The sequence below is a fragment of the Cajanus cajan genome, chromosome 4, assembly GCF_000230855.2.
Source record: "Cajanus cajan strain Asha chromosome 4, NIPB_CcT2T_4, whole genome shotgun sequence".
Taxonomy (NCBI): domain Eukaryota; kingdom Viridiplantae; phylum Streptophyta; class Magnoliopsida; order Fabales; family Fabaceae; genus Cajanus; species Cajanus cajan.
In genome coordinates, this window is record NC_138520.1 from 69,632,428 (window position 1) to 69,658,904 (window position 26,477).

The following is a 26,477-nucleotide window of genomic DNA, read 5'->3' on the forward strand; positions in this document are numbered from 1 at the left end:
TGTTTTATTCGAATTCGTATGCAGAGTTCAAATGGGTGAATTTTGTCTTCAAATGTAGGGGCTTGAATGTTTTATTCAAATGGCCATGTCTTGTATTTGAATATGGCATATATTTACGGCCACACACCGATTCAAATAAAGATCATTAAGCAAATTAATACTTCGAATGTTATTTGAATACAATCAAATGAATAACTTTCTAAATGTTGTTTTATTCAAATAACTATGTTGTTTATTCAAATACACAATCCAAGAGGTGCGATTAGTTATTGGAGAATCCACTAAGCTCCACTGGGTTGGTGTTGTGTCATTGTTATGGAGACACATGGGGGGGTTGCAGTTTGAATGAAGGGTTGAGATTGTGTCAAGGGTATATGGGTTTTCATCTGACGGTGTCACTAAAAGGGGCAGATAGAGTGTTAGGAGAGAGAGGTCATTCATGGTAGTGTTTGAAAGTATAGGGTTTAAGATTTAGAGTTTAGGGTTTACATATCGAAGATGAGACCAAGTCAGACCCACCTTCATAATTATTTCAGCATTCTCTTTCTTGTATTTTTTTATATTATAAGATTATTAATAATTTATTTATAATCAAAATACTTAAGAAAATTATTTTCAATAAAAATTAAAAAAAATACTATTTATCAATAATGTGCAATATAATTAATAGACAATCTTGTTTCTTATTGTTGTGTATAAAAAATATTTATTAAAAAAAGTCAACCTTTTAAATAGATCTCAATACCTAAGAGTATTAGGCATTAATTTTTGACTAAGGGATAACTTGATTTATTAAAATAAAGAGTAAGAGTATTTAATCTACCTTGTGACATGGTAGATCGCAAATAAGTTTTTAGCATTTTCAATTTAGAAAAATTTCTTCTAGCAGATGCAATGTTAATAAGTATAGTTAATATTATTCTATAAATTGTACATGTATTAGAAAAACAATTAAATGTCTTCAAAAGATTTAATATCATAAAGTTTGCTTTTGATTTAATTGTTAAAATTCTCCAATGAATTTTAATTCTTTAAATAAAATTTCACCGTCAAGATCATCAGGATTATCATGTTTTAAATAAATTTAAAGATGTTTGAAACATAATTTAAAGTCCCGTTTAGAGAATGATCAAAAGAGAAATATAATTTTTCACCATTTTAAAGAGAAAGTATAAGATGTTTAAAAAGAATTATCAAGAACACTCTTCAGAGATTTAATATCAATTTCAATTTATTTGTTTCTTTTTTGTTTTGGATGACCAAAAGGTTTCTTTTAAAACGTGTTTAAAAAATTAGAAAGTACATTCATAAAACTAAAGTTATAATATATGAATCAAATAAATAGTCTTTAATGTGTAAATGGTAAGGAGAAGAAACAATGGTACTTGGTTGCTTATTTTTAAACATTCACCTTAAACTCTAAATATTTTGTAATAGAAAAAAAAAATTAACAAAGATGATGTGTCACAAAGAAGCTAGTAACGACTAACGAATGAAAGTTTGCGGTTTGATTTAGAGATTATAATGGAGTAGAAAAAGTCACAATTAAGAGAATAAAAGAAGATCAAAATGATTAGAGATAAAAGGAAAGTGGAGAAGTTTAAGAAGACCCTTCTTTCACACTAAAAGAGGTCCAACGTAAGAAAAATAGAATGAAAATAAGATAATAATATATATCTTTTTTTTTTCTTTATATTTAATATCACCCATTTATTTTTCTAAAATTATGGATAGATTTTCTCAAAATTGTACTTTTTGTTGAGAAATATTATCAATTGGTTAATTAGTGATAATTGCCAAACATATATGCCGTTATCTTTATTTAATTTGAACAATTATCAAACATATTTTATGCTTTAGAGTCTTATTTCTTTTTAAAAAATTTGGTATTTTAATTTTATCCCATTAATTAATAGTTATTTTAGTTTTAGGTGTTTTATAATGTTTTTTTAATTAGTTTTAAGATACAGGGAGGAGGAAACTAATGTCAAAGCAGCTAAACGTTGGGAGCATTTTTACTTAAAGTAAGAGGGAAGTGCACTCTCAATAAGTTAATTTAGAAGACAACTTTGGAGCACCATGAAGCACTAGCTTAGGCGAGTCATGTCATCAAGTCAGCTTAAGCGAGCCCACCTTATCACTTTGAGTGTGAAAGAAAAGTCCATTTAAAAAATTATAAAATTAGGGCACGAGAAATATAAAGACACTTTATTTTTCACTATTACTCAGAGAGATTAGACATAGTGAGAGTGATATTCTTGTAAGCATAGATCCCTTAATGACCTTTGTCTATACTCGTAAGGGAATTTCTTAACCATGTACGACTAAGTATTTTGTTGTTGGGAATTGATGTAGTTGTCTGAATCCATGTAAGTATTTCTTTTTTTATTTAATTAAAGTTTTTATTTAGTTAATTGATATTATTCTTCTCTTAATGCATGTTTTGGCTTGACCACCCTTTGTATGATCTTATAAAACTAATTGAGGTTGAGAAATTCTTTTAAAACTACTATATGAAGAAAATCGCTAATAATATTTATTGCTATAAATAAAATAAGAATTATTAGTAAACTTTACATCTTCAATCTTAATGTGGGTTACTTAATTAACTTTATCAAAGAATTAGAATTTTTATTAAGGAACTTAAAACTTATCGTCTATGAGATTAAAGTATTTTCGTTGATTATTGAGTTAATTTCATAACTATTGAAATTGAATAATAATTGGGAAGGATAATAACTAAAAAAGATACATGAGAGGAAGACAAATGAAATCAATACTTGATATTCTTTTATTATAAATTTTTAATTATTTTTTTAATTTATTTGTTTATTCTTTAAACTCGAACTACATTCTTTATTTCTTATACGTTCTTCAAATTAATCTTTTTTTAAGTTCTTTTATTTAACATTATATCAGATTGATTAGGTCTTCACCTGTCTGTGTGAATTTGAAACCTGAATTTTGTCAATTTTACTATTCGTAATAATTGGTACATTCGCCAAAAATCTAACATCTAATTAATTGTTTGTGATTAATGTTTTTATAATAATTTATATTATTTGGTTATGTAAAATTAATTTAGATATTCATATAGACAAAAAAAATGTTTACCAAGGTCCTAGCACTACAATACAAATATCTTTTAACGACATTTGAAAAATATTACCTAATTGTGTATAAAGATTACTAATTTGATTTTACAACATATTATCAAATATTGTATATAATTCATGTTGTTAAAAACTTTATAAAATAATAATTAGTTTTAATTTAGATATTGTTATCAATTATTATATTTTTATGTCTCATAAACTTCTAGTAATTTTTTAAGAAAAGGTTGAAGACATTCTTAATTAGTCATTACTAATTATATATCAAATGTTAAAAGTTTATTTATCTTAAGTATAATTATATGATTATATATATTATGAGTCATTCATTTATTTGATGTGAAATTTTAATTATGGGTAACAATTGGATATGAGAGAAATATACTTTTTTCTACTCGATGTAAGACTTTAATTTTAGAAACAATTAAAAAGAATAATGTTGAGATAAAAAATATGTTACTTATTTATAGTAACATTTAAAAAAATATTCCAAAATAACCTATGTGACTTTTTTTTATACTCGATATAAGATTTTGATTTTGAAAATAATTAAAAAATAATATTAAAATAAAAAATATTACTCTATTTATAATAATATTTTTCAAAAAAAAATATTATAAAATAACTTATTTATTAAATATATAATAATATTTTAACAAATTTAAAAAAGAAAATGATGTTAAAGAATTAAAATGTAGTAGTATAATATTTTTAATAATTATGTCATTTTATGACTTATTAAGTGTTATTCTTAATGTTATGAATTCTTTTTACAAAACATGGTTAAAATTTAGGATTTTATGGAAATTATCTGACTCTCCATTTCTCACTAGCTTAACCATGAGTTTTAATTTTAAGAACGTATGATAGGCTGATAGCTAATGATAAATGTATGACTTATGTAGAGCTTATTTTACACTTTTAGATGTAACTCTAAAATTTTAATTACACTAATATTAATATTAATATGTTGAATTTGTAATTAACATAAAAATAAATTTTTTAAATTGATTGTAATAAGAATTTGATATAGAATATAATTATTTCTACATTGATTAAGGTCATAACCTATGTAGAAGTGATCATATTTTACATTGATTAATGCTACCATTAATGTAGAATATGTCTTTTTTTGTAATATTATGTTTGTTTTAGGTTCAAACCAAAAACTTGTGATGCAATTTATAGCCCAAGCATAATTATTCATATTTAATGTACATAATCAAACATCCAAAATAAATATTTCATCAAATAATTTAAATATATTAAAATCAATAAAAACGCTAATATTCCTCTATATTACTTTTAAATTACCTATAAATCATTCACTATACAACATGTAGTTGTACATTTTATACATAACTAATAAACTACTATAACATAAGCTAAAATAACCTAAAAGCATAGAATTAGAAATATACAAAATCCTACATATTTTTAATTTATCTTACCCAATCATTTCCAAAATTTCCTCAAGATAGTAGGTAAACATCTTGAAACAACTAGAACATATAATAACATATTAGTGGTCATATTAATAGTCGTTGTATCATGAAAATTAAATTATAATTTAGTTGTCAAAGTAAAAATTACAGTATTTGCTCCTAAGAATCAATGATACACGTGTTAAGTCTTCATTCAGTACATCACATAATAGTCAACTTATAGTTGTCCTCTTGCTTATTGTGCTAAAATGATAATTAAATTTGATTATATGACAAACTTTGTAAAGAAACTAACTAAATGTTTCTTTTTGGAAGGAATTTAAGATATTGTAAATTAATGACTTATGTTCTTAGTAATGTAAATAATGTTCATCGTCTTGCATTGGGTCAACCATTCAAAACATTGCAATTTGATTTAGTGATATACTATAAACCAGTCGAGTTGTGTCTGTAATTGTGTTTAGTATTTGTAATTTGATTTAGTGATATATTATTTGTTAGATTTATTGGATAATAAACCCCTTAAATCATTACCTAACTCAATTATAATAAGGTAAAATAAAAATTACTTAATCTAACTCGATGATCCAACCCAATTTATAAAATTGTAATTGGATTATTTTGAGTTGTTTGAATTTGTGAATGGTTCATTACACATTTACACCCTTAAATTTTTGTATGGATTGATGCTCAAGAAATCCATATTGTGACACTTCCCCTAATTTATGACTTAATTGACATAAATGCCTAAAATAAATGTTAAATATAAATAACAAAATAATGAATTACTTAATAAAATAATTAAATTATTTACGTTGTCCATAACACATGATAAGGAATAAAGATAAGTCAACAGAAGGTTTATGAGCAACATTTTCATTTAGACTCAAATTGAGGCTCAAAACCCTATCAGCTTGTTTATGCACTCTAATAGTATTTATTTTGCCTTTAGAATTTGATAATTTTTCTATTATTATAAATGAGTAATTTTTTTTCTCATTAAATTCAATCGGGGAAGTAACTTATCAATAAAATTGTAATAAGATTTATTTATTTCCTCAATAGAATTTAAATTGTAAAAGTTAGTTAAAAATATTTTTAATGTAAGATAATCCGACTCCAATAAATTGAATATTAAATACGAAGACCTTTCTCAATGAGAGTTCAAACTATGATTCAATTACTTTATAGAAAACTAACTCTTTTCACTAGAAATAACCTGATGGTTACAATTGTTTTTTTGGACGTTGACCTAATGGTTACAATTATCTGATGTAATAAAACCCCTAATGGATACAATTATTTGAATAAGTAAGCTCGTCTTTAAATTCCTTTTTCACGGCCAACTTTCGGATTGCCTAATATACTTTAATACCTCATTTCATCACGAAGATAATTAAAATTATCCTCTAGATGATCAAACACACGATTCTTGTGAGAACAAAACTTATCACTACATCAATTACTGATGACTCACGTAAAGAAAATTCACTAAAATATGCAAAACACAAAATGGGTTCTCGAAACTTACCGATGATAATTCATGCACTTGAAGAAAAGTCAATAAACCATGCAAAGATCAAATAGGTCCTCGAAACTGAACAATAAAGATATTTTCGAAAGAAAACATAAAAATTGTTATTCTATTTCTAGTCCAGTCCTAGTATCTGAGTATTGTATACAATGAAGGAATTTTATAATAGTAAACAAGGTATACTACTTATGTACCTTGTTTCAAATCAGTGAGGGTGGTGTAAACAAATAAAATGAATTGAAGGCAAAAATAAGTGACGCGGGAAAGAGATGATGTAGGGGTAACTACAGAACAAGCATTGACTTGACCCTATCACTTGGACAATTGACCACTCTAGAAAGCCACTTCACTTGAGATTGCTAAGATAGGAAAGGAGATGGGGAGGGTATTGTGCAGAGAAAAAGAGTGTTCTCTGTACTTAGGACCTAATTTTCAGGATCATTCTCGCAGCTTACAATTCCGAAGATAGGAATGATCATATTTGACATATTTAGTCCAGTAAGATCGATACTTAGTCATGGCTATCTCTAACCATGGCTTCATATTACCATTGTAGTGTACCACTGCTGCATTATCAATCTCTGAACGATCTACACTTGGATTGTAACCCAGACCAAGTACATGCCATGATTTATTTAGCGGATGTGTTAATCCATAGAATGTCATTAGCCCTGGAGGTAATGTTCCCAGCTTCCACAGCACCCTGTCTTCGTTCTGGAATCAAACAGGAAAAAAGGGTCAGTCAAAGATCATTCGCAGTGGATTTGGCTCCTCTAAAGTCTCACTTAGGATATAGAGTGCAGATTATATTATAACCTTTTTATTGCAACATCAACGATTAACCTATAACAATTAATCTATGCGGTTTTGATGTCCACATTTTTCTAGATTCTTTTACCCTTAAACTAATTCACACAACTGCACTTTATCCTCTAAAGGGTAACACTCCCTTTAGAGTTAAGTCTGCATGCAGTTATCTATTTACATAAGACAAGAAGAAAAGACATGTGATATAAACCAACGTTATGTTAAACTGCTCACCAAATTTTGCCACTTGTGATATATGCCAGTGATGTCCTTCTTTTTCCACACCTTCAAATCAAACATGTTCATCCCGTATGCCCAACCACAAGCATTTGGATCAAAATTTTTTGCAATATGCGGATTTGAAAAGTTAAGGTACTTGTCAAATCGGTGAAAACTCTCACCGCATGTTTCAACAGCACCATTTACTTTTCCATGAAGATTCACAGCCCATAATCCAGTCAAATCCTTCTGGACAACAATGTCATCATCAAGAAAAAGAATCTTATCCAATTTTGGATAAACTTGTGGAAGATAGAATCTCAGGTGGTTGAGCATTGACAGATATTTTGGATTTCTGTACTTGAGATTAGAAGCACCAGTAGTAGTTGGATGGCCTGCCTTGAAATAATACTCTTTCATTGTTGCAGATTCAAGCTGCTTCAAGACTGGGCAGTAGGATGAGTTCAACCACTTAAATTCGTCAACATTTTCAACATTGATTGTAGCTTTTCCAGGAGGGTTCAACAAAAACCACATGTTCATGGCTCCAAAATTCAGTTTATCAGTAACAAGGTGAAACACATGCTTTGAAGGATCCTGCAATGTTGAAGAGACAAACATAAGATAATGAAGGCCAGGTTTAATTATATTATTAACCAAGTCAGGGATGCACTGTACAAGCAAAATATACATGGGTTGTACAGTGCAAGCACAAACTATTCATCTATAAAAAGGAATTTACTTTATAGGCATGCACACAGACACACCAGTATGGTAAAAAACAGTCCAAGTCACCTTTGCATTCACAATAGTTGAGTTGACAACAACAGATGCAGCCAAGACATTGTCCGAGAACAGGGCATAATGATAGAGACTGGGATTCTCCAAATTCTCAGTTCTAGGGAATTTTCTCTTTTCAAGAGGAAGGAGGAAGTAATCTATGGTAAGGCGCATAGATAAGCAGTGAATTCCATTTGGTATGGTCTTGGCAGCCAACTGACTAAGGAATGTGCTTTGTTTCTTCAAGCCCCTAACCTGCTCATCAGCTGTTTGTAGCATTGCCCTCAATTTCCCAGTAACCAACTTGCAGTCATACAATTGCTCTTTTGCCTTAGAAAGAACTTGGCCCATAGTTTTGATTTTTTCATGATCACTACAGACAATTAAACATTTGATTAGTAAAGTTGGTTAATGCAAACTAAGACATACAGATGCATATGAATATACATTTAAGATAAAATTTCACGCAGCTTCCATACCTGGGATGTAGGTCAGCATCAGAAGTTGCCTCACCTAAAGCACGTTGACTTTCTTTAAGCTGAGATTGCAGTTCTTGGTATAGTTGAGGCTTGTTCTTCATCTTTGCAATACCCAAGTAAACCCTAGCCATAATGATTTGGTCTCGCATCAACCGTACTGTAGAATCAACATTCTCATTCTCATTTTCTTTCCTCCAAATGTTGTATTTACCTAGAACTGCTGAATCAACAGATTTTGAGTGTTCAATAGCTGAATCCTCAAGTTTAACAATTACTTCATCATCCTGTTTGACCAACTCAGCAGCACGCTTTTCCTTCCTTTTCTCTATTAATTGCTGTAGAAGATATTTTCAAAGAAGAAGACAGGGTTTATTTTAATAATCTTTGTTGTTTCCAAAATAATGTATCATCCACATTTCAGACAATATTGAACTCTAAAAATTTTAGGGTCATTGTTGTGTGGTTGCTTTCAAGTCAAATGTATTTTGGAAGAATAAGCTTTACATTTAGAAATCATCAGCCACGAGTTATAAGAATGAATTATTAGGATACTCTTGGAGTAAATTACTTGAGTATAGATTTAATACAAAGTGAGTAAATTTATAATTGAGATAATACTTTTGTTGGGTTACAAGGGGAGCCTAAATACCAGAAAGATCTTTCCATCAGAGGGCCAAATGAAACAACACAAGTGACTCTAAACATCACATATAACCCAAAACCTTAATATCAGGTGCATATATCCTTGTCATTTATGCTACCTAACTTGCTCATTCTTATTCAATATAGGAATTTTTCCTTAAAATTGGCACTGCAAGAATTTATATTGTAAGTATGAACAAAATGATAAAATTCTAATATGTCAAAATATATTGTGGCACAACTTCATTTCAGCTGGAAGTAACAAATAGAGCTTCCCAGCATGTAAGACTACCACCATGAAAGATTGGTTTCGGAAGGGTTATATATATCAGCAGTGAGGCTGTTTCCATAACAGCCACCACCACTGTGACCCCCAAGTTACTAGGTGTTGCACACTACCGTACAGTCCCCAGAGTACAAGCTTACATAAGCAAACAGTTTCCAAAAAAGCAGTATGCAAATTAAAACAAGAAAAATATTCACGAATGATCAATGATACTCACCCTTCTGGTTAGCTGTGCAGGACTGTCAGTCCACTGAGCACTACCAACTGCATCCATAAAAAATATAGAATGAGAAAGTAAACTATAATACAACATAGGCACATTACCAGATAGCACATTAGTAATGTGACATTACCACCAGAAAATTTTCCTTCCTTCCCATTTTGCTTCTCTTGTCCAACATTGTTCACCGGTCGATTTAGCTATAATTAAACATAAAAAGAGGACCATCATAAAGAGTAAACGAATGCCATTCTTTCCTTTAAAACAGGAAACAAAGTTTTAGCAGAAGCACATCAGTCTTCCAAACCTTATGCTTAGCATTTGAAGTCTTTAATCCAACAACCCTCCATGAAGCAGACAGATTATTCTTCAAAAAACTCTCAAGACTCAAAGGCCCCATGTCATTTGTGTTGGACACAATAACATCAAGAACCTAAAATATAGCATAGTATTCATTAGAAACCCACGAAATGAACGAATTTTACACAAAAAAATTTTTTTACATGAGATACAGATAACAAGAGTAAATATCAGCTTTCGCTTGCCTCTTTCGGAAAAAGTGATTTAAGATCCTGCAATGCCTGCAACAGCCAAAAACATGAAAAACAAAAATATTTAAGTCATGTTTGGATATATATCTTCATAAACAATAAACCGAAAAAGGCGCAAGACAGGGTACCTTTCCCGTGGCAGGAGCTGAATCATCAGGTTGATCTGCAGAAGGCATTGGAAGTAATTAAACGGAAATGAAAGACTTAAGAAGGAAAGATGAACGAGAAAAGATGAAGGGAAGAGAATGATACCGTGAAAGGGCGATGCGAAGAGGAGGAGGACGAGGCAGAGGAGGAGGAAGGCGAGGAGAGGGAAATGGGCTCTGTTGTTGGGTGCCATTGCGGATCTGAATCCAAATGTGAGAGCTCAGAGGGTTTATTTGTTAATTATGATTTATGATTTATGATTTATGATTTATGAGAAGTGAAAGAGTAAAGAGTGTGTGCATGAATGAATAATGAATAATGAATAATGAAAGTGTATGCTTTCCTTTTCTTTTCTGTTTCGAATTTGGGTCCATTTTCCTCTTTTCTTCCTAGCTACCTCTTTCTCTCTGTCACCGTGTCGCCTTAGTTCTTTTCTTTTTCATTTACTTGCTATTTTTAAGGAATGTAAGACAATTCCTACTCCTATTTTACCTTAAAATTAAATACTATGTAGCTGAGATCTAAATTTATAATTTTATTGTCACTTTTGTATGATTTTTATTTTTGTTTTTATGAGATTTTTTTTTCTTAGAAATATATTATTTTTATAAATTTAATAGTCATGCACTAATTTAAATAATTATGATTGTCAACTTAATTTGGTAAGAGTGACTAAGAACTCACATCACTTAATCAAATAGTTAGTAATTAAATCTTCAATCTTGCAAATACAAAATATTTTAATTGTGAGGAAATATTTATCTATTTGATGTTTTTCTAGTTTACACAGGAGATTGTCTTTGTATTTAACTAAAAAAAAATATGATGGTTGTGATTAGATGATAATGCAAAAATATTATACATTGTTTATACATAACAAGTTTTCTCTATTTTTGTTTTTAATTTATGTAAAATAAACAATTTTTTTTATTTTTTATTTATTTATAAAAATCAAACTTGATCATAGATCCTGAATCATTTGTCAACTATAGGAGCTAAATCACAAAAATATAAAAAGACAAATAATCTAATTATAAACAAATAATTTGTTTAGTTTACGGACCTAATTAAATTGTTTATAAAAATTTATAAAATAAATAATGTATTAAATCTTGGACTTAATTGTGTTTTATATCTTCTAATATTATAATTGTGTCATTTTCGTCCCTAATCTCAAGGTTCTAATTAAACAAATTTAGTCCTTAAGTATTATAGTTATGCATTTTTTTTCTCAGATTTTAATCAAGTCATTTTAGTCTTTTAAATATCGTAATTATATAATTTTTTATTTATTTAAGTTACATATATTATCATTTTCATTCATGTATTAAATGATATATATTTATTATCATTAATATATGTAACTTAAATAGGTAACAATTTGTATAATTGCAACACTTGAGAAACTAAAATAACATAATTATAATACTTAAGACACTAAAATTGCTCAATTAAAATTTAAGAAAACAAAATTGCACAATTGCAATACTTGAGAGAGATTAAAATTATTCAATTAAAACTTAAGAAACTAAAATCGCATAACTATTATACTTCATGGAACAAAAACATATTTGTTTTAATTTGTGTTAAATGAACAACTTTTAATTTTTTTTATATATTTATGAAAATCTTGCAAATGAATTGCTAACTATGTAGACTAAATTACAAAAATATAAAAGATTTTTTAACTTAATTACAAATTTATTTAATTTAAGTACCTAATTAAAATTATTCAAATAATTTATAAACCAAATAATGTATTAAACCTTAAAATAAATATTATATATCTAACTTAAAATTAATATTAAGGATGAAAATAATGATGTCAGATTTTAAAAAATTAAAAATTTAAAAAATATATTTTATAGAGATTTTTTTTTTTTTTCATTTTACATGAACTAGAATATTGGTTCTAAATTTTAGAAGGATAAAATTTTCTTACAAAGATCAAAAGTAAAAGTCATCCATTTTATAGTGTCTTAAAATATATTTGATTTAAAAAATAATTGTAGATATGAAATTTAAAATAATTATTACATAAATTAATAATTTTGTTATTATTATTATTAGAAGAAAAAAAATAGTTCATGTCTCTCAATATATTTAAAAAAAAAATCATGGACTGGGTAGGCATAGAAAGAAATGATTGATGGTAGTTACTAAAAAAAATTAATATTTTTAATATTTAATAGTGTAATATTCTAAAGTTTGTGAAGACTAAAAAATATTACAGAAAAAAATATTTCTTTTATATATTATTAGTAGAAAAAAAAAAGTTACTATATACCTCTATATACTTATTTTTAAGGAGTTCTCTAAGAAAATAGTTGCAAAAAAATATTAAAATTTAAAATAGATAACCATATAAATTAATAATTTTTTTTATTAAAGAGAGTAAATAGTAATAAAAAAAGTGTTTTATTTATGTATAAAAGTATCTAATTCAAAATGGAAACCAAAAAAGATAGTTATTTAATTATATCTTCTTTATAATATATATATATATATATATATAAATGTATAGATTATTATTATTATTATTATTATTATATACAATGGGTATAAAAATGATTATTAAATAAAAGCTAAAAAAAATTATAGTACCAGTGCATTTCAACTAAAATTTATTTTATAAAATTTTATTTATTATCACGCGATTCATGCCATAGATTTTTATATAATTTATAGTTTTTTTAATAATTAATTTAAATATTATATATAAAATCTTAATTAGTTAATAGTATATTTTTATACTGAAATATATATTAAAATTAAACTTTATTATATGCTCTTCTAAACCAGTTTAAGGCCAACTAATTTGTTGAATGTTTTCAAATCAAATGATAACTATAACGTTCAGGACCCTCTTTAAAAACTCTCAATCCAGTTCAATAAATTAAGTCAATGTGTTGGTTAAATAATTGAAACCTATTAACCAAACTCTAAAAGAAATAATCTCTTGACAATGGATAAACCTCATTACAATTGAATCATAGTCTGAAATTCATTAGAGGCGACAATTATTATTATATCACTTCACATAAATAAAATAAAATAAAATAAAATAAAATAAAATAAAATAAAAAATTCACTAGGATAACTGAATTGAGAAATATATAAGCACTTCAAAAATACTAGAGACACACCACCAAAGTTTGACTTATGACAATATATAGAAATTCATTTTGAATATTCTACTTTGGTGGATTGGTATAGAAATTCCTTGACGTAATTACTATTTATGAATCCAATAAACCAACGGCTCTACAACGTTCTTTTCAAATTTCTCGAATTGGATGTAAAATCCCTCAGGATACGTCTCAAAACAAATTTGTTTTAATATAGTTTGTTATGTAACCCCTTTCAATTTTAGTTCATAAATAATTCAATCTTTTTAATAATTAATATATATTTATACAATTTGATTTTTATTATGAGAATTTTATTAAAGGAAGAAAAATTTGTTTTGAATAGTAGACCAGACTGACCAATTTGACTAAAAAACTGATAAATCGATTGTTTAATTGAATCAAATAATCTACATAATCGATCTAAAAAATTATATCAGAGAATCAAATAATCAATTAGGAAATGGTAACAATAATTGGCCAAAAATTAGTTTACATGAATCAACACTTTTTTTATTTTTAAGTATAATGACTCGACAGGTTAAGCATTATAGGTATAAAAAAAATATAAATTTAATTATATTAACATACATCAATTTTATTACTTGGGATTTTGCTATTATTCTTTCTAACTTTGTATAAATATCCCTGTACATCCACTAGTTAAATAATATAATAAATTCCATTTATCTTTTTTTAATAAATTATCTAAAGTTAATATGCAAATAATTTTTAAATATACATGCAGCAATATATATATATATATATATATATATATATATATAGGGAGCATATTAAGTGAGAGGGAATTTATTATGAGAGATGAGAGAGTTAAAATATAACTTTTAGATTAATCAAGTGAGAGAAAATTTGGGGTCTAATCAAGTGAGAGAAAATTAATTTAAGGATTATATTTTAACCATCTCATCTCTCATAATAAATCCTCTTTCAATTGATATGCTCCCTATATATATATATAATTCATCGATTAAAAACATAAATGTAAGTCTCTCAGTAAGACTACACTAAAAACTATACATATACATATATATAGTAATTTAGACTAAAAACATAAATTTAGGTTGTCAACCAAACAACTACTATAATATAGTTATATTGGAGTAGCCCAACAACCACATCATCTAACATAGTAAGTTGGTTTAGGGTTTAATGGATGCTATAAAGAAAAGTATATAAGAATTTCTCTGATAATAGAGCCTCATAAGCTCATTTTCAAAAAAACCTAGAGAGAAGGACTCTGAGTTCGTGAACTTTTTTCTCTCCCAAATTTCTCTATTTGATTCTTCTTCTTCTCTAGATCACTAATTTCTTTTATCTTTTCTTGAAATTCAAGCAAGAAAGCTTGTTTTGGAGGATTAAAATTCGTGGGTTGAGCTTTGGGGGAAAATCTTCTTCTTCCTTCTCTTTTTGGCTGTTCTGAGCCAATCTTTAGGTGAGGGATGCTAGAATGTAGGTTGTTTGATTGCATGTGAGTTTAGAAACTCAATTGGTGCATGAATTTTGAGAATCAAAGGGTAAATTGAAAGAATTTCTCATTTTTTGGGGTTTTAGGAAAAATGGGGTTTTTTGTGATTTTGATGCATAGAGTGGTTGCATGTTGAATCTGAGTTTATTTTTTGAGTTGTATGGAGCCTATGTATTTCATTTCATGGATTGCATATGGCTGGATCTGGTGCTTTTTAGGTTTTGATGCAATTTTCTGGGTTTTTGGAGGTTGCTGTTTGAATTTGCGTCGGGTGCATGTTCTTTGCGCCGGGCGCGCATTCATTAAGGACCACCATTGCCAAATCACGCCGGACGCGATGTTATTCGTGTCGGGTGTGATTTGAAATGGGAGTCTCTAGATGAGTCACGCCGAGCGTGATAATAGATAGTGGCCATGTATGTTCATGTTACTGATGCGGCGTTAGGTGCAGGGTGGGTGCGCTGAGCGTGGAGACCCTTAGAGGTCTCTGTTTGTTTTGGCGCCGAGCATAGGATTGGTATGCCGAGCGTGGAGACTCCTGGGAGTCTCTACCTATAAGGATGCTGGGCGTGATAATTCTACGTCGGGCGTGAGAGAGCCTTAGAGCTCTCGAGTTGGGTTCAGGCGGGGTGCAAACTGACTTGCGTTGGGCGTGAGTATGTTTGGTATTATGATTGAAAAATGATTAATATTGTAGTATGATGAAAAGACATAGTTGCGAATTGAGAGTTGAATGTTAAACCTTAGTTGTGTAGTTGTGTAGAGATGTTATATGTATGAATCGAATGAGTTGTTGTGTTGTTAAAAATGTTTGTTAAACAGTGTTGATGAGTTGCCTGTGTTGTTCAAGTTGAAAGTTGATTTAGATAATGAGTTGAAACCTGTGTTGATTGTGCTGTGATGATGAGTTGTTGATCACTAGGACTAGAGGAGAAGTTTTTGAAGTTGTTCATCCCATTGTGTGGATTGAGATAGTTGTGGTGCTTTGAGAGCCCAAATTTGTTGAAAAACCCTCCTTGGAAAGTTGTCCCTTGGAGCGAATATTGTGTTGTTCTCCTCTAGGAATTAGTTGATCCCGTGTGTGGGCGAGGTCAAGGCACACGTGTATGAAGCAACCACTGTATAGGGGTCAGGTCGAACTATACCGATTACAAGCGGCCAAATTCGAGTAAAGTACGAAGTCGGGAACTTAGTTCCTAGCTGAGTATCAAAAGGTTTTAGTATTCGGAGGATAGTCAGTAGGCTAATCCCATAGGTGGCTTAGTTAAGCTAGCTAATTTTGTGATAGGCCTAAACCTAGTTGTCCTATCCTGACATAGTACTATACTTCCTTGTTTAAGTGGCAAAGTTTGAGAAACCATTATTGTGTTGTGGATTGTTATCCAAATGACCTAGTCACTTAGACTGCTCACCATGTGTTGTAGGAGATCTCCGAGTTGAATTGTGTGACGACGCATATGTGTTGATATAATGTTGATTCATGTTGTGTTGTTGAAGTGATGTTAAGATGTGTAGTATATGTGTTGTTTGTTGTTGGTGTTGAATGAGAAAATGATTTTATGTGTTGATTTGACGCATACTTAATTACATGGGTTGTTTATTTTACCTAGCTTACCCTTGCATGTTTCCATATGGTTTGGACTGCGATGATCATACGTGGTATGGGAGTAGGGTAGGGATAGGCTGGAGAGTAAAAGTGGAACCATAAGTGGTGCTTGGAGTTGGTTTTTGTTTTTTTGTAGACTACCTGTTGTGGGTAGATGCTTTTGTATAGATATTTGTATATAGTTGCGAGACAAGCACCATAGTTGTACACGTTCATGAGATGTATATGTGCTTATATTATATTACTATTTTAGTATATGTATATGCCTAGTTAGTTGTGTGTTGCGTAGTGTGACGGCCATGGAAGGTCGTTACATCATCCTCTAGCACTTCTCTAAAAAATGTGTTCATCCTTCAACCTATTCTTACCTTAATTTCATAACAAGTATGATCATCACAATCCAATCATGAGGAAAATGTAAGGATAAACTTAGATTCAAAAGAAACAACATAATATATAAGTATTAAACTAACTAAACAACAACTTTAGCATACAACATACACTTACAATTCAACAATATATCCAATTTGTTACATAGACCACACAACTTATGAACATACCGACTTAGTATATCAATAATATAACTTTTCAACATAACATGTGATTAGCACAGTAGTTCACAACTCAACTATTTAACAACACAACAACCCAAACACCATTGCAACATAACAACACATATCAACTTCAAAATATATCATCACAACAACATGATGCTACTAAACCAACTTAACAACACAATCTTTTGGGACTTGATAGATTAACAATAATTTTGGATATCAATCCACAATACAACATATGGTTTCTCAAATTTCATTACTTAAACTAGAAATATCCATTATTCTAGTCAAAGATAGGACAATTTGGGTGTAAATCTTTCACAACCTTAACATGTATAACTAAGTTCATATGGAATTAGCCGGTCAACTATCCTCCAAATATTGCGCCTTTTATAGTACTTAGTTAGGGATTTTGGCCCTCAACTTTGTACTTTACTCGACTGGTCACTTTATACACATATGACTCGACCTTTCCTTCATATGGTTTTACATTAGTCACTTATAATTAATATGACCCAATTTAGCCCCCATACTATATTAACTAAGAATCTAAAGGTGACTTAACACTCCAATTCAAGAGACAATTGTACTCAAGAATAGTTTTCCAATTACTAGGCTGGCAAAGTACCACAAAACCACATTCTCACAATGGGATATTCATCTTTTAAAAATAACACCTCTCTTTCAATTCCAAGTCAATCAACACAGTTCAACTTCATGCATAAAGCACATAACATAGCTACTTTCATCACTACACTTCATACAACTCTACTACAATCTTCAATTTTCATTAACTTATAATTTTAAGTAACTTAAATATCAATATACATCATCTTAAATCAATGCATAAGGAATTAGTAACAACATAATTCAATCTGATAATCACATGTTCAACACTTAATCAAATAAACAATAATATTGCATTCAACAACCTATGCCCAACACCATTCTCCCAACACTTGACATCATTGAGATAGAGAGCCTCTGACTCGCCCACATCCAATGTCAACCCACCTGCGTCTGACGTGAATAATTTTGAGAGCCCCTATGACAATCACACCTAGCATAACTAGTTTTACGTATGGCCTCATTTAGGTAGAAAGTTTATACTTGACTCACTCATGACACCACAAAACTTGCATCTAGCATCGTTTAGGTAGAGAATTGTTACCTTGATCACGCTTGACACTACTCAACTAGACCTCAATGTCATCAATTCATAGAGCTCTCGAGGCAACCATGCCTGACGCCCTTCAATCCACGCTTGACATGACCAAGTTAGAGAGTTCTCCTTTAACTTATGTCTGATGCTACCGATCCCACAACTAACATCAACGAGATAAAAAAAACTTTTTTCCTACACCACGCCCAGTGCTATGAAGTTATGCTTAATGCGATGGTGAATTATGCACTTAGAAAAATCACAACTTTGCTCTAAAACAACTGAAAATTAGCCACAACCAACATGCAACAAGTAATTCTACATGATTATAACCTATTCAACTTAGTTTCATCAAGACATATAACATGTAATCACTACGAGATTCAAATTCATCAATTCTTCTCCACAACACCAAAACCCCAAGAAGAAGAAACCATTTCTCAAATCAACAACATAGCCACACAAGATGTATGATTCAAACAAAAATTCAATAAAGAACATCCAAGAGATTCCTTTACCTAAAATGTCCAAAAAAGAGGTAAAAGGAAGGAAGAACGAAATCTTCCAAGAACTCTGCACGTTGACTTCAAGTCTTTGATTCTCAACTCCAAAGACTTGAATCTCAACTCAGCTACTCATTGACTTTGGGGAAAGGATCCGAGTACTCTCTAGTAGACTTAGAAGAAGAAGAAGAAGAAGAAGAAGGAAGAAGTTATGACTTTAGAGCTCCTTTCTCTAACTTCTCTCTAATTTTCTTAAGAAATAAACTTATCAACATCTTAAGAAAAATCTTATATACTCTCTGTTAATCGATCAACTTGACCTTAACTCAAAATAACTCCTAAACAACTAAAACTCATAAAAAATTTCTTAAATTTCACACAATTAAACAACTAATTAATTAAATTAATAAAATCAATAATTATTAACAAAGTTCATGGTGTGACAAAATAATATAATTTTTTAAAAAAAGCAACCTAAAGTATTTGTCATTTTCTTTACTATTCTAGGAATAAACATGTTTTTATTAATAAATGTTAATATTTTTTTGGCACCATGTTGATATATATTATTAAAATATAGATTAAATTATTATAATATATTTGACTTCAACGTTTATATATACGTACCTTCCATTTTAAAATATAGAAATTTTACGTTTTACTTTAATTTTTAATACTAAAAACTTTTATTTTATTTATTTATTTATTTATTATTATTATTATTATTTTAATACCAGTTTGATATAATTGAACTCCAAAACCATTAAATATTGAATTAGTTGACTACCATCTTCAAAGAAATATAAATTAATAATTTAAAATCTAATTTGATTTAGATAATAATTAAATAGTATTTTGAAGGAAGGAAAGACATTTAATTATTTACCCTAAAAAGTAATGTAATAAATAACTAAACATTCACATGATACAATCAACTTTTACATATTAAATATGAATCTTTATTATGTGAATGATTTTAGAATTTTTTATTTGATGAAAGAATTTTTAAAATTTTAATTTTATTTCATTTGTATTATCATAATAATAATTTATGAATTTAATTTTAATATTTTTAAAATAAATTATTAATAAATAAAAATAATATTAATTTATAATATAAAATATTTATTATAAATCTAAAATATAATTTTATGCTTAAAATATTTATTTATACAAAATTTAAATATGATTTATATACTTAAACATAATATTTATTTATATAATTTATAATAAATATTTTATCTGCATTTCACGTTCTAAAATAATGATTACAATTAACTTAACACTACAAGGTTTATCATTTGTGAACTTGATGAGTTGACTTGAAACCTAAAGTTCAAAAATCAGAAACATGTTATTTTATCATGTCATGCGGAGTAAAATGAGACGGAGAAGTTGTTACCGTAGTTAATGTTACATTAAATTTGAAATAAACAAAATTCATGCAATAAATTACGCCCCTGACGTCACTTCCTTCGGATACCTTTCGGCCACCACTATCACTATTCCGTCAACAAATTATTTTCCAATTTCACGCTCACAACAACATTTTTTCTTTTTTACAGAATTATAACAACGGCAAATTTAAGATTTCTATATATTAATCTAATTAATCCAATCCAGTAGGATAAATGGTATAAAATTTGGTTTCAATTATGTGAATTTGATGTTATTATTAAAATGTTATTTTAGTATACATAGTTACTAAAGAAAATTTCTTGGCATTAATTCTTATTTTAGAGTATTAAAAGGTCAAATATTTTTTGATGGCATTGTGTTGTGAGAGGCCATGAAGCCATAAAAAACCAGTGTTTCCCCTATCAACGCATGAGAGGAAATAAATCTGAAATTGGTGTAAGTAATTTGTTAAATGTGTCGTGGATTCCAGAATTTCCAGTTCAGACTGTAATAACGTGTGTTAAGAACTAGTTATCAGGACTAATATCCTATCATTTATTCTCTCATTATTATGATTTATTCTCTCATTATTATGATATAATTTCCTGTTTTACATTGTAATCTTTTTAACACACGTTATTACAGTCTGGAAATTACATCATAATAATGAGAGAATAAATGGTAGGATATTAGTCCTGATAATTAGCTCTTAACAACGTAGCAAGTGGCAACACTCTCTCCCTCACGTGACCCGCCATACTTATGTCGGTTTGGAGATGACAAAAGTGACATTGGAGAAGAAGGGGTCGAGGGATTAGATTTAGAGTTAAGAAAGATTAATAAAATTTCAAATATTTTAACTTCTTTTAATATAAAATGATGAGTCTACTTTTTTTTCTCTTTTTTTTCTACCACTATTCTTCTTTAGGCAATCCTATCATCAACACCACCTAATGCCATTGGTGAAATGAAATTTAATTATTGGATTTCAGATCCACTTTGGTCATACATTTTCTAAACCTCAATTGTTTTATAATTTCATTAATGAATGTTTGTTAGTCATTCTTATCAATTATATAGTCTGCACTTAGATTCAGCAATTCTTTATCCAAATATTAAAGCGATGAAACAACATATAAAAAAAATAAAAAAATTCAAGTCAAATTAACATTAGGATTCAAGGAGTACATTTTATATCACAACTCTTGCAAGGAATTTAGCTAGACATGATAACATATAATGTATAAACCCAAAATTACGCAGATGAAAACCACGAGCACAAGATATTGAACATACAAGCCAATTCTCTCCTCTCATTGCTGTTAAGTCTCAATTTTACCTCTTTTTGGATGAGACTTATTGAACAAATTTCACTCATCCTTTGAACCATTGCAATATAATTATTCTCTTTTTGGTTCATTTTGTGTGCAGATATAACTAACCCAAATTTAGTTAACAATACCTTAATACACCTCATTTTTGTGCAGGTATTGAGCTAGAGAAGTGAGGATTGAAGATTCTTAAGATTGGGAATCCAAGAGGCTAAGGAGCAGAGAAGAAATTGCGCCGGGCGCAAGATGACTCGCGCCGGGCTTGAGAAGAACAAAGTCTGGAAGCCATGGCGCCGGGCGAAAGAATACACGCGCCGGGCGTGGTCGAGACAGAGAGTGCTTGAAACTCTCTGGAAGACATCGCGCCGGGCGTAAAAGGAAATTGCGCCGGGCTTACACTGAGGCAGAAAGTGCACAGAAGAGTCCGCGCTGGGCGCAAAGACTTACACGTCGGGCGCGAAACCCTAATCTGATCTCCCTGGCTCGTATTTGAAGCCATTTTCGGGGGAGAAACCCTCATTCACACATTGGACGAGTTTTAGGAGCTGTGGAAGGGATTCCCGGAGCTTGGAGCTGTTCGTGTGTGGGTCTTTCCTTCGGTTTCTTCATTTCTCCCTTCATCTCTATTTTGTTTTACCCTCATTTTGAGTGGTTCTACCCAATTTTTGTGGGGTTAGATGTAACCAACGAATTCTAGTGTAATCCTCACGTTTTCAATGATATATATATATATATATATATATATATATATATATATATATATATATATATATGTTGTTCATTCATTGTTGTGTTGTTTCTATTCTTAATGCTTGCCTTGGATTGATTCTCCTTGCATGATATAGGTTCCATGGGTATTGGAAAATAACCTTTGAAACTAGCTCTGAAACAAATGCCTAGTGGGAAATGTATCTAGGAATGGAGCTTGGCCCATTAGTAGTCTTAAACCCTAGCCCGTAATGCGGGTGTAGATATTGGATACTCAAGGGATTGATATTCAATATCCACACCTAGGCTCTTGCTCTAAGGGATTAGGTTTGAGTAAACTATTGGGTTGACTAAGCAATGAATTTAACAAGAGATTAAGGATTCATTAGTTTAACGTTTGGTGAAATCTGACCCCACAACCTCACAATACCACAATATCATTTCTAACATTTTCCACTCACAACCAAATATTTTTATAATTTTCATTCCAGTAGTCATGATCTTTAATTCACATTCACATGACAAACTACAAATTGGAATCATTCTTTAGTCACGAATAGTCAATAAATGCTTATGTTACCTTCTAATCCCTGTGGATACGATATTTTTACTACTTGAACGGCCGGTATACTTGCCGTGTTTGAGACCGTTAATAGAATCTAACTGATTTATAGATTAAAACAAAAGTGTTTAAACGGAAAACTCAACAAGTTTTTGGCGCCGTTGCCGGGGATTAGCAAGGCAATTTAGTATTTATAGCTATTTGTGACTTGTTCCTTTACTTTTATTGTTAATTTTGATTTTAGCAAATGAATTCTTTGGGCTGACTTGTGCACTCTAGTCTGTTGTTTTCTCTTGTATGCAAGGTACTATCCGAACCAGAGGTACTGCTTCTTCTGAGCCATTGTTGAACGATCCTGAGATTGAACGCACTGCAAGGAGGAATAACAGCAACAGGAGGAGAAGGAGGACTAGAGCAAACCCAGTCAGCCAACCAACCAATCAGATCCCTGAAGTTCTTGTCGCTGACATTCCTGAGTTCAACATGGAAGGTGAAGGTGACAATCATAATCGGAAGCGCACTATAGGTGATGCTTTCACCTACACTAGCCCGAGGGAATTCTCTAGCATTGTGAGGCCTACCAGGAATGACAGACTAGCAGAGATGAAGCCTGCACTCCTACAGCTTATCAGCTCTCACCAATTTTCTGGCCTGGATCATGAAGACCCACATACTCATCTCTACACTTTTTATGAGTTGTGCGGTTCAGTTGGAGTTTCTGGGGCTGATGAAGAGGCGCTATTCATGAGGTTGTTTCCATTTTCTCTGAATGGGAAGGCTAAGGCTTGGCTTCATTCTCAGGCAAACCAAAGCCTAGCCACGTGGAGGGATGTGGAAACTAAATTCTTAGCCAGATTCTTTCCCCCGTCCAAGAACACTGAGGCTAGAACTGCTATTGCTACTTTTGCTCAAGGTGCGGATGAGCCACTATGTGAAGCATGGGAGAGATACAAATCACTGTTGAGGAGGTGCCCCAACCATGGTTTTGAGGTAGAACATCAAGTGCAAACCTTCTGTAATGGTTTGCAACCTCAAACCAAGATGATATTGGATGCTTCTTTTGGAGGGTCAGTCATGTTCAGAACTGCTGAAGAGGCTATCACAATCATTGAGTCCATGGCTTCCACAGACTTTAGGAGCCAGCATGGTAGAAGCTCTTCACACAAGAGAGGAGTTTTGGAGCTGAGTACTCAAGATGCGGTGTTAGCTCAAAACAAGATACTTTCCCAACAAATTGAAGCCTTGAACCAACAAATGGCCAAGCTTCCTCAACAATTTCAAGCTATGCACGCTAATGCTCCTCCTATGCAACAAGTATTGGCATGTGATTTTTGTGGAGGTGACCACCTTAATGGTTATTGTGCCGGTTCATCTAATTCACAAGGTGAAGAAGTGAATTATATGGGGAATCAAGGGCGGCAAAATTTCTCTCAACACCCCTATCCGCAAAATTCAAATCAGGGGTGGAGAAATAACTATGGTGGAAACAAGCCAGACATGAATGCTTCATCAAGTAGCAGGCCTCCACATCAACACCAACACCCACCTTTATATGAAAGAACCACTAAGTTGGAAGACACATTGCAACAATTCATGCAATTGTCTATGTCCAACCAAAAGAATACTGACGCTTCAATCAAAAATCTGGAGATACAGGTGGGGCAAATAGCAAAACAGCTAGCAGAACAACAAAAAGGTTCTTTCTCAGCCAACACCGAGCAAAACCCGAAGGGGCACTTGAATGTTGTATCTACAAGAAGTGGTCGGGAATTTGTGGTGAAGGAGAATGAAAAGAAAAATGAGAGCGAGGAGAAAAATGATACGAGTGTAGAAGATGATGCTAGTGTTGATGAAGAGATCATTTTGGAAGGCCCAGGAGTGCTGAGAAGGAGTGGAGGAAGTGAGTTGGTTGAAGAAAATAAGAAGAAAAATGAAAATACCAAAAAGAATGAGAAAGAGAAAGAAATTGAAAGAGAAAAAGAAGGAGTCAGTAGAGAAAAAAATAAAGCACCCTTGGAGGAGAGGAGTATTGTGAAGGTGCCACCCACTAAGAGCTTACCGTATCCTCATGCACCTTCAAGAAGGGATAAGGAGAGGCAATATGCTCGGTTCTTAGAGATTTTCAAGACCTTGCAAATTAACATTCCGTTCTCCGAGGCATTAGAGCAAATGCCTACATATGCCAAGTTCATGAAAGAGCTCCTCACCAAGAAGAGAAAGTATTTTGAAGAGGAGACCATTACATTGGAGGCGGGGTGTAGTGCCATTATTCAGAAGATGTTGCCAACAAAGTCTAAAGACCCTGGTAGTTTCACTCTTCCAGTCACTATTGGGAGTTTAGCTATTGGGAAGGCTTTACTTGATTTGGGGGCTAGCATCAATCTTATGCCCTTATCGATGCTTCAGAGGATTGGTGATTTGGACGTGAAGCCAACTCGCATGACTTTGCAGTTGGCTGATCGATCTGTGAAGTATCCTCATGGCATTGTGGAGGATGTTCTGGTGAAGGTGGACCGTTTCTTGTTTCCCGCTGATTTCGTGGTGATGGATATTGAAGAGGACATTGATGTACCTCTCATTCTTGGCCGACCATTCATGAAGACTGCAAGAGTTCTAATTGATGTGGATGATGGGAAGCTTAAGGTGAGAGTGAATGATGAAGAGGTCAATTTTGATGTGTTTGATGCCATGCACTACCCCAAGGACAAGAGCAGTTGCTTCCAGGTTGATGTAATTGATGGCCTTATTGAAGATACAAGGAAGCATATCTCTTTTTCTACCCCTTTGGAGAAAGTCCTAATCAATATGGTTGAATACCTCCATGAAGAAGAAGATAGAGAGGTTGAGGCATGTTTGAAGAGCCTTGATTCATATAAGGAGGTGACACCGGATTCAGGGAATATGAAAGATTTGAAGGAGGAAGGGGAGGTGATTACCCCGAAGCTTGAGTTGAAAATACTCCCTTCTCATCTCAAGTATGTGTTTCTAGAAGAAGGTGGAAGCAAGCCGGTTATCATAAGTAGCTCCTTATCCACATTGGAGGAGGAGAAGCTTGTGAGAGTTTTGAAGTTCTATCAAGGGGCAATTGGTTGGTCTATTTCTGATCTCAAGGGAATTAGCCCAGCCTATTGCATGCATAAGATATTTATGGAGGATGAGTACAAGTCGGTTGCTCAACCACAAAGGAGGCTTAATCCTGTGATGAAGGAGGTGGTGAAGAAGGAAGTGATGAAGCTGTTGGATGCCGGCATGATCTACCCCATTTCTGATAGTGCATGGGTGAGCCCTGTGCAAGTGGTTCCAAAGAAGGGTGGCATGACGGTGATTCAGAATGAGAAGAATGAGCTAATTCCTTCTAGAACGGTCACGGGGTGGAGAATGTGTATTGATTATCAGAAGCTCAACAAGGCTACCAGGAAGGATCATTTTCCACTCCCATTCATGGATCAGATGCTTGAGAGATTAGCTGGCCAAGCTTATTATTGCTTTCTTGATGGGTATTCAGGCTACAACCAGATTGTGGTGGATCCGGAAGATCAGGAGAAGACCGCTTTCACTTGTCCTTTTGGTGTCTTTGCTTATCGAAAGATGCCATTTGGACTGTGCAATGCTTCTGCAACATTTCAACGATGTATGCTAGCTATATTCTCCGACTTAGTAGAGAAGAGCATTGAGGTTTTCATGGACGATTTCTCCGTGTTCGGGTCTTCATTTGACGAGTGCCTGACCAATCTTGAAGTGGTGCTTAGAAGATGCTTGGAGACCAACCTTATCCTCAACTGGGAAAAATGTCATTTCATGGTGACCGAGGGG

General features: G+C 31.5%; 1 protein-coding gene across 1 annotated transcript; it reads right to left on the minus strand.

The window, feature by feature from the left end:
• Positions 1-6,171: 6,171 nt before the first annotated feature.
• Positions 6,172-10,619, minus strand: LOC109801801 (polygalacturonate 4-alpha-galacturonosyltransferase). The gene is made up of 10 exons (XM_020362925.3): positions 10,329-10,619; positions 10,205-10,239; positions 10,071-10,106; positions 9,833-9,958; positions 9,659-9,725; positions 9,523-9,569; positions 8,378-8,712; positions 7,914-8,271; positions 7,134-7,715; positions 6,172-6,806 (listed from the first exon to the last, which is right to left on the minus strand). The coding sequence occupies exons 1-10, from the start codon at positions 10,414-10,416 to the stop codon at positions 6,531-6,533; spliced, it is 1,950 nt and encodes a 649-aa protein (XP_020218514.1). The 5' UTR covers positions 10,417-10,619; the 3' UTR covers positions 6,172-6,530.
• Positions 10,620-26,477: the final 15,858 nt, after the last annotated feature.

Bases quoted from the DNA above. Each gene is read 5' to 3' on its own strand.
- LOC109801801 (XM_020362925.3), bottom strand. From the start codon at position 10,416: ATGGCACCCAACAACAGAGCCCATTTCCCTCTCCTCGCCTTCCTCCTC. The intron at 10,240-10,328 runs GTATCATTCTCT...TGCCTTCTGCAG, and splicing joins CTTCGCATCGCCCTTTCACG to ATCAACCTGATGATTCAGCT. The intron at 9,570-9,658 runs GTAATGTCACAT...TTATGGATGCAG, and splicing joins GGAAGGAAAATTTTCTGGTG to TTGGTAGTGCTCAGTGGACT.